At 31.0% G+C, this 19336-nt stretch overlaps 1 protein-coding gene across 1 annotated transcript; it reads left to right on the top strand.

Moving 5' to 3' along the window:
* The first annotated feature begins 2369 nt into the window (after positions 1-2369).
* On the top strand, positions 2370-9575 carry LOC133195037 (ryncolin-1-like). The gene is made up of 6 exons (XM_061330923.1): positions 2370-2633; positions 4631-4776; positions 5331-5427; positions 5981-6075; positions 9125-9212; positions 9331-9575. The coding sequence occupies exons 1-6, from the start codon at positions 2537-2539 to the stop codon at positions 9573-9575; spliced, it is 768 nt and encodes a 255-aa protein (XP_061186907.1). The 5' UTR covers positions 2370-2536.
* Positions 9576-19336: the final 9761 nt, after the last annotated feature.

Genomic DNA, 19336 nt, shown 5'->3' with positions numbered 1-19336 from the left:
ACATAATTTCCTTGGTCACACTTTCATCATAAAAGCAAGTTTTATATGAAGACTACATTTGGGTGTTTTACATAGGAAATTATTTTATTGGATATTCAGTGACGGCAATTTCAATACTTGGTATTTATTGCCGCAATGATTGCTTTGATCAGAAAAAAAATGAAATTAACGCACACCAGACAGAACAACAGCAACAGTGATGTCGATCTTAAACATGCACAGATCAGAAACAAATATTGACATAAAGCACAAATTTTCATTTGGATTTGATAGCTGAGGAAACTATACCGGAAGTAAAACATCCGAGGAGGAAACCAGAGTTATGCCTCTGCTTTTGTCATACAACTAAATGGGAAAAAAGTACAATTATGCAAAGAACACTCTCATAAAAAAAAATAATTGCGTATTCTTCTTCATCCTTAAGAAATCAGTATTAGAATAGATTAAAAAAAAAAACATTGTAGACATTACCTGTGTTATTTTATCAAATTTCAAAAGCAAGGATATTTTAACAAGATTTTTGAACATATGGACCATTTGGTCAAGTTTTCTGGTCTTGGCCAAGTGTCTATTAATTAGTATTCTACTGAGGGATGTTATTCCCCTTTGTAATTCACTTCTGATGATTATTCAATGACAATAATGCATTTGAGAGGTTAATGGAATGAGAATTATGCAGGAATTTTTCTTGTACATTTATAATACAAAAAGCACCCTCATACCTTCAATATTAGGCAGACTTGTGAAATAAGAGATGAATAAGAACGAGACAAAAAAAGAAGAAATATTTTTCTTATCTAATGTACTTAGAAGACCAAGGGATGCCAAAGTGAGGGGTAATGGGGTTTTAAATAGTACAGAAGCACTAATAAATTGTCAAAAGTCTAAATGGTGATAGTGATAAATAGAGGATAAATGGAGGACATATTAGAACTTAATTTATGAGTTTTTACATAATACTTGACTTATTATATCATTGATCCTGATCATCCTATTTTTTTCTTTCATTTGGGCAACAAAGCTTCATCTATCAGTTTATTTTATACTCTATGGATCCTCTAAATTGTTATATTACACTCAGGTGACCGTTAAAACCCTAAAATCTCTTGTTTTATATGTTGCCATTCAAAATAAATGTAGTTATTTCTTACTAATTGTTTTGTGGTTATCCCCCCCCCCCCAAAAAAAAAAAACACTATTGTCAGAGGAGTGTTTAATTGGAAATAAAAAATATTTTTTTCAATGTTACAATTTAATGTCTTCTCAAAATCAATGACAATGAATAAGATGTTGACCATTCAGACAAGAGATGATCCAGATACTTAAAAGTATATTGACATTGATTTAACCCATTGTAATTCATCTGTTTCAAAAAGGGAAATTGAGTGGTTGATAAAACATCTATAAGACGTTCTAAATACCACCATACCTAAATAATACCAATATGCAATGTTATATCACTACGAGTTTTTATTTATGTTTATTAGCATTTCTAATTCCCCTTCCTTATGTGGATTTTTTTTTTCATTCTGGCCTTAATGCTATAGAGTACATTTAAGATAAAATCAACATTTGTAATAAAGTTTTCAATTATAAACTCGATCCATTTAGAAATCGACGTTTCCTGCATGAAAAAAAAGAATAAAAAATATCCTCTATTGAACAGCAAGGTCGAAAAATGTTAACTATGAATTGGATTGAATGTGAATATTAGTCTTTATATTAGGTCTCAAAAGCTAGGTGGTTAGAGCAAATGCAAATTACGCTCGAAGACCTATGTTGAGTCCCGGATGAGACTTTCTACAATAAGCCAGAATTGACTTGGTTAAAAAGTCCGTAATTATCAGTCAATGTATAATAGCTCAGAGGTAAAAGCGCTGCAATGATCTACAAGAGGCATTCAGCTGAAGTGAGGAATTAGACATGATTTTTGAAATTACATGTGATTTTAGAAATTACTCATGATTTTTCACCACCTGTGCAACAAATATGATGCATAGTTCTATCAAAGAACGTCACGATCGTTAGAGCGAAAGGTAATAAAACAAGCGCTCTAATTGTACTTCACGTATTTGATGCATTTTACAAACTGAATATACTAAAAGTAAGTGGAAAATTCTAATTTTTGTTATTAATTTAATTCCTCAGATTAAACTATCATATTGTCAATTGATTCCTTTATTTGTTGTTTTTAAATTATGCTATAAATTGAAGGTGTTCAGCTCAAGGTGAATATGTAACAAAAACTAATCTAATAGAGGCCTATTTTTAAATTGCACTTTATATCTGTCCACCAAACTGTTTTGAATTTTGATTGCATACTAGATCACAAAAGATGAGCAATAAAATGAGCATCGTACTATTTGTACTGTTTTTCGTTCCTGCTACAATTGCAAATATACCTGAACCAACTGACCCATGTGTGACGGTGAAGAATTCCTTTTTTACACTTGTGAAACTTGCCTCAGAACTTTTTAAAAACCAGCAAGGTAATTACAATCGAAATGAAACTGTGACAATTGGAGAAATTCCAGGAATGATAAATTACAAAGAATTGGCTACAAAAGAAGATATCAGAGAAATGAAAGAAGAATTGATGTTGATACGTGATTTAGTATGGAGGTGTGGAGGAGGTAAAACAAATTTCGTTTCTTGGATTTGTGTGAATATACATGTATTCTGTTTTAATTGCATATTTTGATTGTATTTGATATTATGTTTAAATAAGACATGCCCACAGTTTAGCTGAATCAATAACCACGTTAATATTGAATGTATTACGCCCTTGTAACCAAAATGTAAATATTTTGTTGATATGAAAAAGGTGAAGATAACGAACCTTTATCTAAGAGTATGAAATCGTACAAAACGCAACTAATATTTGCTTTGTGTCCTTCTAAATAGAATTGTTCTCTTGAAAATTAAATTTACACATTTATTTAAATTAAAATAACAAAACAATTTAACAGGTAGATTTGCAAAAATCATTTGAAATTTAGTAAAAATATCATTATTAATAATATTATTTTTAATCCAAGTATTCTAAACGTAATTTATTGCATACACTTACCCCTGATGCCAACATAAAATAAGGACTTTCCATAAATTGTCAATCAAGCAAATTTGCCTCAATTTGGAATTAAAAAAAATTATCAGACATGACATCTTTTAAAAATATCACTGTTATAATCTGAAACCTCTATCATATGATTAAAAATTAAAAAAAAAAATCAATCAATCACAACCACCATTACAAATGACCACAAAGCAAAGATATGTTTAATCTTTAAATTAAAAAAAATCATTTTAAAATAAATTTTTAAAATAATTCTAGGGATTTTTAATGTAAACAGGTGTTTCCGTGTTTATACCGCGATTAAATTCTTAGTTAAGGAGGGATTCTTGTCTGGTTTCTGACTAGACAAAATATTCCAAGTATATTTGCTTGCATGTCTTATAAACTTAGCTTTAATGTATTCAAAAGATCATATTTTTTTTACTCGTCATAATTGTACAATTTTAAATAGAAATGGTAAACTGAGTTTGAAATCCATAAGGGACCATATTTTTGGCGCAACTGAAAATATCTCCTTTTCTGCCTATCAAAATCACTTACAGAACATTACATGTGGTTAATTTTTAAAAACAATCAAAGACTTGAAGAAATTTTGATATGTAACTTAAATTAATAATAATGTCCTAAAGTTTTAAAACATAGCAAATGAAAATGATTTTCTGAACAAACTACAATCTTGTAAGCTTTTGAAGGCCTCCAACTTTAAATCAGATTTGAGCAAAAAATCAGTAAAAAGTGTTTTTTCTCTCTTACTAAACGGTCAAAGCTTTTTGTTTTTGTATCATTTTGTATATTTATATGACTACTTTACCATATGTAAAAATAAGAAATATTTAAATATAAGAAGTATATAAAAATAACTAATATATCCTAAAAAATTAAGAAAAACAGAGGAAATCCGGATTAGCCAATATCTATTTAAGTTAAGTAATGTCAATTAATTTGGTAGAATCTTCTGATAGACCCGATATGGTAACATCTTTTTGTGCAAAAAGAAAAACATTTTGTCTTTTAAAATAGAAGTAGGCATCACATGATTAGCAACAGTAATGTTCTCCTCTAAATGTCAAGGAAAAAGATAATGACCTTGACATGACCTTTTTTTCTGAAATAAAACGGTCAAATTTAATCTAATTGATACCATCACTTAGTGATATTGTCTTCTTGAATCTATGAAAATTTCATTTATTTTTAAATACAAGAAATATGAGCAGAATAAGAGAAGAATCCCTCCTTAAGAGAGCTACAAAAAAAATATCCTGCAAGCAGTATAATTTTAAGTATACAGAAATGATTCATCTAATATATATGTATATTTTAAGATAATTTTCAAGCAAATCTGAATTACATCGCATTAGTTCTTCCTATTTTTAATATAATTTATCTGATTATTTTCTTTTAATTCTATTTGTTCCATTAAATAGGAAATGTGGTTACTTATGAAATCTTAAAACCCTCTTTGTAATTTTTCAAAATTCAATTTTGTTTTTTTCCCCTCTAAACAAGCATTTAAGTTATATAAAGTGGGCCATATTGTAACATTTTTTCCCACAGACACGTGTAGTGTATTTCATCCAAGAGACTGTCAGGACCTGTTGCAAAAAGGTTACAGAGAAAGTAAGGTGTACACAATTTTCCCAAAGAAAGGATCTAGATTCCAGGTTTTCTGTGATCAGCAGACAGACGGTGGTGGATGGACGGTAATTAACACTTAACATCTCATTGAAATGGACAACGGGGACGTTTTTAATGTATTTTCCCACCCTTTATAATCCATACAGTTGTTGACTCATTATTGTGATGAATTCAAAAAAAAAATATCTTATATTCAGCTTTCTCCAAAATGTAAAAGTGATTTTATTTTCCATAACACTGAAATGACATATTCACGTTTGTTGAAACCTTTCACATCACAGTCGAATACATAGCTTTCTTTCCAATAAATAAGGATTCATATACAGGAATATAGCCAACAACAATTCTCTTGATAAGACTATTATTTATTATAGTTCTTTTTTAACTCATTTTAGGTCTTGAGAGAATAAAGTACACATAAAGTTTAAAAATGTCAATAGAAAAACAAATATCGGGCTGTTCAATCCCATAAACGGCTTGGCTTTTCCTTACTGCAAATGAAATTGATCAACTCGATACTCTTCCTTAAGCATTAAGAAGCAAAAGTAGCTTTTATATATCAGTAAATCAAATTAGCAATAACTGTTCATGTTTTATTTACTTTTTGTTTTTTCTCAAGGTTATACAAAGAAGACAGGATGGATCTGAAAATTTCTTCAGGACCTGGGATGATTACAAAACTGGATTCGGAAATCTGTCAAATGAGTTTTGGCTAGGTATAGAACTTGTGGATAATTCTTGTTGTTTTTTTTTTCATGTTTTTTTTAACTAGACTAATTTTTCAAGTCATTGGAAAACTTTTTCGGTGGAAAGTTAATTGTGCAGTTTCACTTGATTAGGATATCTATATTTCTAATAAAAACTATTGAAATGTTCCTGAACTGTAAATAAGAATTCTTACTTTAGAAAAAGATATAAATTTTACTAAATTCAAGCAATGACAGTATATACTTAGCATATGAGGATTTTTTGAGACAAGAAATAATTTGGGTATTAATATTCAATTTAGAATCATTGTAGAGATTCATCTGTTTTCTAGTTTTCTATTTTATAAGTTTTTAATATAATGAAACAATTAAGAATATAGTATTCCCTATGTGTTTAGTTTCTAATTAAAAAAAAAAAAATATCGGAGGTTCTTCTTTCAGACGCATAATGAACATGTTAGTATTACGTAATCCTCTCGGTGTTTATTTGTATCATTACCAGGCAAAGGATTTTTGAATGAAAACTGTATGATTTTCTTTTATCATATTTTTTTCTTAACAGGAAATGAAAAAATCCACACAATCACAGAATCCGGGAATTACACGTTACGAATCGACTTGAAGGATTTTTCTGGAAACACTCGATATGCAACCTGGGTACAGCCCACTAATTGTTTTCCCATAGGCGGCAATGTTAACGTTTCTTCACATAGCAATGTCCCTAATTTTCGTTCAGCATTGAGTGACCCCTCAAATCAAAGCACATCAAGTTGTCTTTCCTTGGTTAAAATCTCGAGGTGGCATGTCAGATTCGTTTTCCGGCAAAATGCGTCTGTCTGCGTTAACCTCTGAAAATGAAAGTGAAAGTAGGGGATTTCAAGACTTCTCACTGGTGTTATAATACATAAAATAATTCTGCTGATCTTCTTGATAAATTACATCTGCCAAGCTTTTTTGCAAGAGAACATACTACTTATCAACAAGTATGAGGCTCAGTTTAATACCTTATCACATTTTTTTTTAATTCAGGTCTGCAAATTAAGGAACTTGTAATTTTTTCTGCACTACTTTCTTCTCCTACCGATTCTAAAAATAATTAGAGGTATGTACCCAATATGAAAAAGTATTTTCTGGATTTTACAACATTTTACATCATAAGTCATACTGCAGACTATGTAGTGACATTATGCCAAATTTCAGGAAAATTCAATCATTAATAAAGATTTTACACCATGCACAGTTCTATATGCAAAATTCTTTTAAAATGCTTCCATCTAGCCACAACTGCACCCAAATTTTAAGTCATCGGTTAGCCTATTAATGTACTTATACCATTGTTATTCTCTTTCAAAACTTTAAATACATCAAGCAAAATCATAATCAAGCATTCATATGGGTCCATTTCTCTTATTTCAAAAAATCAATGCATTTTTGCACAAAATTTTATCATCCCTCACCCTTGAATTCATTGTTTCTACATGATTGACAAAAAAATTAAGTTTACAAATACCCCGAAAGTGGTAAAAATAGAAAGTACTGATTATTTCCTGTCCATTGATGTATCATTCAGGAAAATTGGTGTAGGAATAAAAAAAGTTATAAGCCTTTATATTCTTGTATACATTCATCTGTTTCAAAGCAATTTTTACGCCAATGCAAGTTCACTCATCTATGACGTCATAATTACATCATAATAATGGATTGCTTATTACACATGTAATGTTACTTTTCCCGTACTTTTAATTAAAGATGAAATTAGAACTAAAATATTCATTACAACTATAAAATGATAAAAATACTTGCATGAGCAGATCAAATAAATAGTCTACAGAAAATGTTTTGTTTCCATGGTAACCATTTTGTAATTTGTAGGAAAATGAAAGAGAACTTTGAAAATTTTGAATTTCCTTACAAGTCGCTCATTCTGACTGACAAATATTAAAGAAATTTCAACTCTTATATTTGTTAATCTTAATATTTTATCATACACAACACTATGAATGTAATTGTTTTGAAATTCTTTTTAAAATATATTAGCTGTAAAATATATATAGCATACATGTACAGATTAGTTTGATGGTCACTTTCATAGCTCAAATATTCATTTAAAATCTACATTTTCTAAGCTTTAACACAACCCCCCCCCCCAACCCCCTAATACACACACACATACACACAAAAAGAAGCTTTAGAAAATTCAACTTACATATTAAAAGTACTGCCATCATTTTACATGTGAAGACTCAAGATGTGTTCAAATGAGTTTGTTTTTACTGACTGATAGCTTTAAACACCATCTGCATGAACCTCGAAGTTGTCCTGACTATCACCATGATCCTAATAAAAAAAATTAAATTTAAAAAATGGTGCAATAATTAATCAGCATCAAAAAGCACCTAAAACATTCACAGACGGATATCAAACACACAAATCCTACCACATTCCTTTTCTGCCCATAATTTGATATCAATTGAAAATTATGAATTTGCACTAATTACTCTCAGCATTGTTAAATTACATGTAAATTAATAATACAGGTAAAAAGCATGTTTACTGACAATAATTATACAGTAGACAAATACATGTAATGCAGTTAATAAAATATAAAAAAAAAAGTTAGTGTGCATATTCACGCTCACACTGCTTAACTTCTACAGAACTGTAGCCTGACCGACTTCTTTGAAAGAATGCACATGTAAATTGTCCTCGCTCATGTAATTCTATTCCGTGAAAATAAAAGTTTTCATTTACAAATATTGTAATAAGGCATGGAAACCTTTTTCTTCTTTATCTCTTCCATAAAATGACAAATGCATATCACCTACATACTGCAAGACTCTGCACTAGGTAGCACTAAGCAGTTTTGATAACTTACTGCCATTCTACTTTCACTTTGACCTTGAACTTCACTGAATACCGATTCCGACCTCGCTTGTGAATTTTTGTGTATTGAAAATAAACAATGGTGGTGGATGTACTTCTAAAATAATTGTTCCTTTTCTCTGTTCTGAATTAATAAATTGTATAAAATCGATACATTTAATTTACATGCTACATGTTTACACAATGGGAGATATGAGCATAAGCTGTCTGTTCCTAAGGGGGGGGGGATAAACAAATCAATTTGTTTCAAAATATGTATAAACAAATTAAAATTTGCTTCTTTCATAAATTTAAACAATTGGAAATAATAGTAAACACCGAGTTCAAAACAAAGTAAAGATCTGTGAGAATTTTCTCTTACCAATAGGCTCCACAATATGGGTACAGCCCACTAATTGTTTTCCCATAGGCGGCAATGTTAACGTTTCTTCACATAGCAATGTCCCTAATTTTCGTTCAGCATTGAGTGACCCCTCAAATCAAAGCACATCAAGTTGTCTTTCCTTGGTTAAAATCTCGAGGTGGCATGTCAGATTCGTTTTCCGGCAAAATGCGTCTGTCTGCGTTAACCTCTGAAAATGAAAGTGAAAGTAGGGGATTTCAAGACTTCTCACTGGTGTTATAATACATAAAATAATTCTGCTGATCTTCTTGATAAATTACATCTGCCAAGCTTTTTTGCAAGAGAACATACTACTTATCAACAAGTATGAGGCTCAGTTTAATACCTTATCACATTTTTTTTAATTCAGGTCTGCAAATTAAGGAACTTGTAATTTTTTCTGCACTACTTTCTTCTCCTACCGATTCTAAAAATAATTAGAGGTATGTACCCACCTACAGGAAATTCAGTGTTGGAAATGAGGAGTCGGGATTTATTTTGAACGTCTCACTTTATAGAGGAGACGCTGGTAAGTCCTTTGCATCATCATTTTATGTTAACTATTAACTTATTACGTCATCATTTTTATGTTAATTATTATCTGATTACAATTAATGTTTTTTAACCTCAAAAATGTTTTTCTTTAGGCAACTCAATGTTTATCCATAATGGTATGAAATTTGTCACAAAGGATCGTGATAATGAGAAGAAATGTGCAAAACAAACCAAAGGGGGCTGGTGGTACAAAGCTTGTCTCACAGCGAATCTCAATGGCCTATATTTGAAAGGAGAGCATGAATCCCTTGCTGACGGTGTGAACTGGGGTCACTGGAAAGGATATAGATATTCCCTGATGTATGCTGACATGAAAATCAGGAGAACAAGTGTCTAAAATTCAGCCTAAAAAGATTTAGACCATTTATGAGAGACTATCATTTATGGAAATAAATTTTAAGATTAGGAAAATATTTAAGTTTCTTTTATTTTCTAAAACACAGGTTTATGAATATCTTAAACCAAAATTTTACTTTCATAATATTTTTTTTAATATCATTAAGGATTTCAAGGAAAATCGACATGATTTTTGAAGTGTGTTTAATTCAGGCCCCATACTAAGCTCAGTAAATAAAATGCATTTTAAAGAAGCTTATCTCTTCACAAATACAGAAAATACATTGTTCAAAAAAAGGAAACCATACTTAGAAGAGTAGAATTGGCTGTCACTAATATGTTTATTTATCAAAATTTGTCAGTTTTTCATTTTATATATTATCAACTTAAGGCCTTTTAGTGGGATCCTTATCATACCAGCACTTACTGTGTCAGAGGACCACAGATCATACAGTCTTATCCGAAGAACCGATCTCTACGTTCCACAGTGGGTTTCAAACCCACGATGTTAGAATCAACTCCGTAATCCGCCATTCTAGAGCAAACACCCTAACACAAAGAATAATAGGGGTCGGGTTACTGTAAACCCCCCCCCCCAAAAAAAAAAGAGAGAGTTTCTGGTTACAAAGGACATTTAAAGGACATGAACATCAGTCCATTAATTTTGCGTTGTTGATTTACTCTAAAATACAGAAGGTGATCGACGATTTCTTTAATATTCCGTAATTCCAATGTCTTTTCATGATTTAATCTGAGTGATTTTGTCAAAATAAACAATTCTCTTTTCTCTGATAAAACACACCAATTCTTTCCAAATTAAAATTGATTGAATTTTTATTGGTATTTTAAATCTTTTTTTTTCAATTGCAATGCTTTATGATTAGATGCATTCTAAAAGAGATACTTGAGGTACATCTAAATGAGGCAGTTGAAATAGTATTTGTCCCTTGAAAATTTGAATAATCATACGAAAAGATGTTGAGTTATCTTCAAATATTACATGGAAACATTAGACCAATCCTTAATGTCATATATGTCAAAATAAGAAAAGGTTTTGTAAGGATATCAATTTCGAAATCCAACAAAACAAAATAAAATAGAAGGCAGCGAATATCCAGCAGGCATGTGAAACAAATGTAGAATGGCACACTAAAAAAATGAACAACTATTCCCTTTAAAGAAAGGTGTCTATAGGCTTAAAAAAATAAATGTTTATTTTTTGAAAATAGGACATCTTTTTTTGGCCAGCAGAAAATTTCCGATTCGTTAAAAATCTGAAAATCTATATGTTGTTCCATAAAAATATGGTCTGGTATTTATTTATGAATTCTGAGTAATATTATGTCAGATCAATGTAGACAGAGATCAATCCACTTAACAATCAAACAAACCATTACTACATGTCATTGAATATATTATTTTTCTTACTGTTCTAGGAAATTAAAATACAGGAATTAAATTTCGAGGTTAAATAATGACGTCACAATGAAAGCATACACAAACAATAGGATATTAATAAAAATGACAATTAAAAAAAGTTGAATGGTGAATAAAACAGCATTTAAATAAATAAATTTAATTAACAAAAACGAACAAATACGTTGGCTACGCAATTGCAAACTCTCAAAGTGAATAGAAATGATTCGAAAAAGCGATACGCTAAATAATTCTTTGAAGTAATAAAATTAGATGTTGTTGATAGTTTGATAGCATCTTTTCTTTAGATAGTCAAATGAAATTGTCATTCAAATAATGATTATACTAGAGAGTTATATATAGGTAAATTATGTATAATTGGGAATTAATGTCGAATTATTTATTTCTTCATTATTTTTAACCTTTTGAATTTTTACATTGATTAAAAAATAGATAATATAACGTCCATTTCTTTATGAAATGGCCATTCTGACTAGCTATTACTTAATCTGCATAACAAAAGGGATGACCTCAACATTTCCAACGTCAACACCCCCACCCCCACCCCCTTATTTATGCAATTATATGTTCCTAAATCGTATGCATAATTATGATATGTATGTCTTGAAACCGATTCGATACGCAACAACATGCTTTGGCTACAATCATTTTTTAAACCTAGGCAAGTTTCTGACAAATACGTTTATGTAACAAGGATTCAAACGACCCCTGTAAAGTAATATTTTTTGCAACTTCTAAGTTTGTTATAATGACCTTTTTTTAAATACAACCTAGCATCACTCGGCTCGTAATATGTCTGTCATGTTTGATTGATTTGTTACGCCATTGCTTTAATACTATATTCGTCTAGTGAGAGTACTTTCTATACCTGACGATACATAAGGTTCAATAGGGGTGTGCACTGTCAACAGAGGTTACTTACTCCTCCTTAGCAGCTGATCCTAACTCTGATGTTTCAAGTGGTCCTTGTTAATGCCCTGTTCACATTTCGTTTTGATGACTTGGTGTATGAAATTCATAACTGTTCGTCATATTCACATTTTAGGAAGAAAATGATGACAGTAGAATAAGATAAAAATTTGAAGAAAAAAATGATGTACTCCCTCTGCATTGTTGCATAACACATAATTCGTAAGTATTCCTCCTTGAACTTGCGAATGCGTGACTTATCCGTTATATGTAAAATTATTTATCATATCGTTCTTATTCTTATTTTGGACCTCTGGAATTGTTTTAAATATTTTAAATCAATTTGAATTTTTAGTATTCCAGAAAGAAACAGAGGTTCAACCAATTCTTGTCTTCTTTTCTGGCATTTTTCACATCGATCTGTAACTAATCTAATAATGTTATCAATATGCATCTTTTTTGCTGTATATCAAGTAAATATATGACGTCATAACCATTTGAAATTGACAGTAGAGAAAAAAAATATGTGGATTTTTCTATAATTACATCAAATAATAAAATATAACAAAAAATACCACATGTAAAAAAAGTTAGATTGAAAAAGAAACACAACGAAATGTTTCTTTCTTTCTAAATTCTAATGATTTTTTTTTTCTTTTTATTTTTTACTTTGATATCATATGTTATACATGTATCACTTCCTTCTTTTCACGTTAGCCCATGCATGGAGATTTGTAAAGAAAAATACTCATGGGGTCGGTTTGATTAAAAAAAAGTCTTGGTGTCTTTGTTTCATTGTAGAGTAAACGTGAAAGATAATATACCACTTTGTCCCTTTAATTTTCAATGTGCTAAATCGCTATCTAAATGTAATCAATATATTATGGTGATATTAATTTCAAATGATTTTAATTCAACACTACGACTGATCTAATTTCAAGGTGAAAGATTCACATAAGGTTTTGAATAATGGACGTCTTCTTATTTCAGGTCGTCGGCAAAATAATTTTAACGAAAAAATTCCTCGATCAATAACCATTCGGGAATTTAGTAAAGTTTAGTGCCGTGTGTATTCTCTAACTAGTGTGCGATTTTAGCACATGTAAACAGTTGACATTTTGATAATATCCTCATTTAATGATGGAAAGGTGAGTATATTTGAAGATGTTGAACATATCGTTGTCTTTTTAGGCCAACTTAGAAAAGATATTTTTTTTAATCTCAGGAAAAAAAAAAGGAGCAAAATCTTTCCAAGAAAAATTCGACATTAGAACTGAACTTTCTTATTCATTGAATCAAACACGTTAATAAAATAAAAATAGTTGTTGACGTAATACAGAAAATTCCGAGATAAATTTTAGGGAAAAAAATCCAAGAGACTTAAAAGCCTTAAGAGTCGGGTCTTTTTTAGTCAGTCGGTCGAGAGAAGGCAAGCGGAAATTGTGGAAAGAAGACCCCAATAAGTCAAATTATGGCATCTGAAATCTGAAATAATGTCCAAAATTAAATTAAATGTCAAAAATTCCAGAATATGGCGGTTTTCATAATAATTTTAATTTCTTGGTGCCTCATGCTTAACCGGCACATCTGAAAGACAAGTCATACACTGTATTTGTTCCCAATGATGTGTAAATATTATTTGCAAGATACTCATATTTGTTTGATTCTTTAACGCATTCAGTAACATGGAACTTTTTTGCGTTTTACAGAAAAAGGTATGTACAGTAAGAAAAATGCATATTGTTTCGTGCATTTCTGAATACAATATCCCTATTTACATTTATGATCACATGTGGTCTGTTCATGAACACAGAGGTTAACGTCATTGCAAGGGGATTTAATCATTGTTCACTATTATATTTAGTTAGAAGATAAAAGAAGATCCTTTCAAAGTATATTTTTTTTAAACACATACAATGTACCTATAATAACGTACTGGGATACCTTGGTTACATATGACTCGTTGATAATTTAATTTTGTTTATAAACATACAGTACCGACCAGACACAACCTAACAGAAAGCGAACCCAGAGCGCAACCCGGGTTCGCTCTCTGGGTTCGCTTCGGGTTCGCTTGTGGCCCGCTAGTGCTGACCCCGAGCGAACCCGGAGCGCACCCGTAGCGAACCCGCAGCGAACCCAGAGCGGACCCAGAGCGAACGCAGAAAGCGAACCCCGAATTCAGTAGCGGTCCCAGAAAGCGAACGCGCGTTCGGTGTTGCGTAACAGAGCTGTCAATCAGGATTAGCGATTAACTCATCAGCGCGTCGACCAATCAACATGCCGAGCAGGTCTGACAATCAGGATAAGTGATAAAATGCATTGACCATCAGCGCATCGACCAGTCAACATGCCAGTTTGTAATCTAAAGATTGTACAAGCAAAGAGTGTGAATAATAAAAATATTATTAATATGATTTTTAAACATGATTTTATATTTATATATTTTAATTCTCCAGAAAATATGCAATATTTACACATCTATTTTCATTATTTTTTATTTTAAAAATCTATTAATACATTATATATCTTTATTATCCAGGTAGCATGTTACATGTATAGTTACATATTTATTTTCTTTATATTTTTAAAATCCATTAATATATAAATATGTATTGCGTAAATTTATCAAACAATAAGTACTTCAATTCATCATAGAAAAAAGAAGATAATAATGGTTATAACAATTGTTACTTAAAAAAAAAAACACACAAAAACTGGTCTACGATAAATTATAGAATTTTATTTTCTCAAGATACAGAATAAGAACATGTACGTGCTTTAATTTAATTATTTTTTATTTTTTATTTCAATCTACATGCACTTTTTAATTTATATTGATCACCATCGAAATTATCGATATTAATAATTGATCATGAAAAAAATTAAATGTACATTGAACAGCATAAATGTGCATTATGTCAATACGTAAATTAGAGGAAAAAATCTCATTTTGTTAACTTCTATGACATTTATTTTTAATTAATCTTTTATCAAAATTTAATAAATAGCTTGATTTAAATACAGGTATATAGGTAAAGATTATTTTGTCAATTCTAATTATCCTACATGTACATGTAGCCCTTACATTGTATGTTTTTGAAATTTTGTAACTACTTGCAAGTCAGACGACAAAAAAAAAAAAAAAAAAAAAAAAAAAAAAAAAAAAAAACACCGCAAGAATGCTTATCACTTTCCTTCGCGTCGATATATATAATTATGCAGGTTTACATGTTCACGAACCTCTTACATGTACTACATGTAATTTTCGAAATACCTTTTATGGATATAAAAAAATACTAGACGGGTACGTTTTGTACTTGTGCTTGAAAAGTATACGTAATTCCAACATTAGTAAATTGAACTTGCAAAGATACCTTTATACGAAAACGTACATATATTTTTTCATTACATAGGTATCTGTATTTGAACTTTGTAACTGTCATAATTATTTCATTTTAACACTTTAATAATTATAGTTTCAAAGTGAAGCCAAGGTCGTCACGTGTCGGTAATTATCCACCTTTGTCGAAGATATTGCGGGTGCTAAGAGCAATTGTGGTGGTTTTCTTTTAATTGACACTTGTTAGCTGGATGTATACTGTCTCCATGGTCACGGTATACCTGAGTATATACTCCCCCAACATTCGATGCCCCTTAAGTTACATGTACCTCGTCTGGGCAAGTTATCAATGAGAAATTCAATAATTATTATTATTATTTTTATTATTATTATTTTTTTTTTTTTTTGATTTTTGAATTTGGAAACGTCATAGTTCTTTGGTACGTTGCATGAGGAGTACATGTTCATGTAATTTGCTGCCACCTGAATGCTGAAAATCAGTAAAATAGCTTTACGAGAGAGAGAGAGAGAGAAAGAGAGCACTGTATATTATTTGAAATTAAAATCGCTACAACCGGCCCATAGGAAACAATTCGAGTACGGAGAGGAGTGGGGGCTCATCGAAATAAAACAATAAGAAAACAAACATCGGGCGTTATCATCTTAATTTCATCTACTTCATCATGCGAGTTTACAATTGTTGATTTCTTGTTTTGTTTGTTTTCTTTCCTGTCTTTATTTATTTTTAAACATTTAGGATTTTGTTTCTTAACATGCCGCTCCAGTATGTACATGTATATGTAGTGGGGGGGGGGGGGCATGAACCAGTAAGGAACACAAACTATTCAAATGATCATTCACATGTATTTGAAAACAACTTAAAAAATAATATATTCTTATCAGTGGACCAGTTATTAGTTTTTGTTTGTTTGTTTGTTTTGGTTTTTTGATTGTTGTTGTTGTTGGTTTTTTTTTATAAGTCCCCCGTTAAACTCGCCTTATAAAACAATGATTTATAGCATGGAAGTAAATTATAAATGATCTGTAAAACGAAACTCAAGTTACACTGTATGAGAATTTTTAGTGATTATCACGACCTACATATACATGTAATGGACGACAACCTAGCTTAAATGTAAACTGCTAAATATGAAAACTTAGCATTATACTTGTACAGTATGTCTCAGCTATTTCATAGATAAGATCATAATTCAGTTGTTTGTCTTTCAAAAATTTAAATTACGATTTAGGAATTGCAATTACAATTGGAAGTTCTAAATTATTTCAAAACGCACGAATAATGTAAACAAATGACTTTGAAAGCTTTTTTTTATTAAGATACTCATATCAATTAAACTCCATCCGATACATCGAAAATAAATTTAACACCTTTTCTTCTTTTTTCTTTCGAGATATACTTAGCTTGTAAGTTAAGAAAAATAAAAGTAATAATTCTACGTCGAATGTACGGTGAAATTCTTGAAAATTTATATCAACGTTCTCCATATTGTCACTTACATGTACATGTGTCGATCGCCATAAAAACAGTAATGATAGATTTCACTACTGTATTTGGAATATACAAGGGGCGGGGCTTACTGGCGGCAAGATTTAAGCGGCGCGGTCCGCTTCACGCATGAGTGCGTAAAGCGAACCCGGAAAGCAAACGCCGGGTTCGCTCTAGCGGACCCAGAGCTGACCCCGAGCGAACGCAGAGCGAACCCGAAGCGCACCCAGACCGGTCCCAAATTTTCTGAAAGCGGACCCCGAGCGAACCCAGGAAGCGAACCCGGGGTGCGCTTTGGGTTCGCTCTGGTGTTAGGTTGTGTCCGGTCGGTACTGTATGACATGGGTACATGTATATTGTCCCCCGCTTTTACTGAAAGTGGGGGATATTAATTTGGGTCTGTCTGTCTGTCCGTCCGTCCGTCTGTATTTCTGTCTGTCTGTAACACTTTCGTTTCCGCGCGATATCTCAAGAACCCTTTGAGCTTTTGCAATGAAATTTTACATAGCAACTCTCTGTGGCCTAAGAAAGACCCCTATTGGTCAAAAAGTCAAAGTTCAAGGTCATAAATTCATACATTCCGTCTGTGTGTAACACTTTCGTTTCCGGGCGATATCTCAAGAAGCCTTTGAGCTTTTGCAATGAAATTTTATGTCATAACTCCCTAGGGCCTCTGTCGTCCCTCTCAAAGTATCCCGCCCCGTTTTTTTTTTTATTATAATTATTTATTGTATTAGAAGTCGCTTGGCACTATTTTTAGCACATGGGGCATGTGAAGAGTCATTACGTATACTACAGGTTGTCGGCGGACTTCATATTCTTATTACATGTATTAGAACTGTTTAGTAAAGGCTAATTTAGACAACATGTATTGTGTAAAATTTTGACAATATCGAACGTGAATACAGTAAAACTTGTCTAATCCGGCGACCAGTGGTTCCAAAATTTTTGGCCGGATTAGACAACATCCGGATTGGAGAAAATTGAACCGTTATAGCAAGTTAAAAATTACATAGATATAAACAAAGAGTGGTAAATAAATACTTAATCAAATGTGTCATTTTTTACGTTTCACTTGAAAAAAATCGTCAATTTCCGTTTGTTTTGAACTCTCTTTGTTCTTCAGAACTTTCATTTCTGTTTAAGTTTTTTTATTCAGTATCGAAATATAATATCTCTTGGTCATTTATCAAATTTGAAAATCGTTAAATGTTTTAAACACACCCCAAAACCTCATCGTAGCTGTAAATATTATTAAGTTAGGAAAAGATTCCTAATTAATTTCTTTCTTTTAAGATTAATATGTTTGAATATTTAGACACTGTATTTGTTAATTTTAAATGTTATACATGGAATGAATATTGAACCAAAATCTTATGTCGTTATGGTCGTTTGAACTAGCGACACAAAGGGAAGTAATTCGAATTGCACGTCGTGCAGGCAAAACTATTTTAGAGTTGAAAAAAAAAAATAAGAAAAAACTTTTTTCTTTTTAATTTATAGAGCATTTTGACCGATATCCTCGATTTTTTTTTTTCAGATTGACTATCTGTTTATTCATTTAACAACTTATCAAATTGAATCAGCTTGTGAAAATATTCAAAACAGATTTAGAGATTTTACAGAAAGAAAAAAAAAAAAAGACAATTCTATTCCTGTTAATTAAATTCTGATACGAATATTATTTTTCATCATTTGAATAATTTTCTTTTTCTAGATCAATTTTCATGAAACAAATTAGAAATTCGAAAATCATTTTGAATTTTATGAGTCCACAGTTGAATTGTAATCTTTAATGTTTATAAAATTATATTTACATGTAGACATAAATGTTATAGTTAATAATTACAATTTAACATTTTAGTAAACAATTTAAAGACGATTGAACATCTAACCATTACCAGTTCTATTTATCTTAATTTTATGTTCAATTAGAAACACATTTAAAAATGTGAATTATTTTATTTCAAAAAATTTAAGGATTAACTACTGATAAACTAATGAAAAGCCGATGAAAAGGTAGTTGAATTACGACTGAAAGGTCACTGAAAGACGACGGAAAGGTCACTGAAAGGCAATGGAAAGGTCACTGAAAGATGACTGAAATGTGTTCGCTGAATGGTGACTGAAAGGTACCTGAATTGTGGCTGAAAGGTAACTGAAAGGTCACTGAAATGTACCTGCCATTCAGTGACTAAATGGCCACTGAAAAGTCACTGAAAGCCGCCTTTCAGTTTTAACTGAAAGGTCTTGTTTCTTCCTGTGTACATTTTATTTTAGGCTGTCCAAATCTGTACAAAAGCATTAAACATCAAATGAACTAATTGTTTACCGTTTACGAGTGAACATATATGTCGAGCTCACATACAAGCCCAAAACTATAACTGTAAATATTCTCCTAGGGTCCAGGAAGAATTAAACATTCCAGAATTAGAATGAATCACGTTTATGATATCAGTCTCTTCCGGCAGCAAAAGTTTGATAAATGACAAGACAATTTTATTATTACTATAGAAGACAATTTGTCCTTCAAGTCATTCTCTGTGAGCACTTATTGCAGTTGTGC

Source organism: Saccostrea echinata, unplaced genomic scaffold (assembly GCF_033153115.1).
Source record: "Saccostrea echinata isolate AGI-Se365-2 ecotype Australia unplaced genomic scaffold, CSIRO_AGI_Sech_v1 ptg000029l, whole genome shotgun sequence".
Taxonomy (NCBI): Eukaryota; Metazoa; Mollusca; class Bivalvia; order Ostreida; family Ostreidae; genus Saccostrea; species Saccostrea echinata.
The sequence above is the reverse complement of the archived record's forward strand: the minus strand, read 5'-3'. Positions and strand labels throughout refer to the sequence as shown.

What these genes read in the sequence shown, in the direction of transcription:
- LOC133195037 (XM_061330923.1), top strand. Translation starts at nt 2,537, where the DNA reads ATGATAAATTACAAAGAATTGGCTACAAAAGAAGATATCAGAGAAATG. An exon ending in AGTATGGAGGTGTGGAGGAG is followed by an intron (nt 2,634 to 4,630) that starts GTAAAACAAATT and finishes TTTTTCCCACAG; the next exon opens with ACACGTGTAGTGTATTTCAT. An exon ending in GTCAAATGAGTTTTGGCTAG is followed by an intron (nt 5,428 to 5,980) that starts GTATAGAACTTG and finishes TTTTCTTAACAG; the next exon opens with GAAATGAAAAAATCCACACA.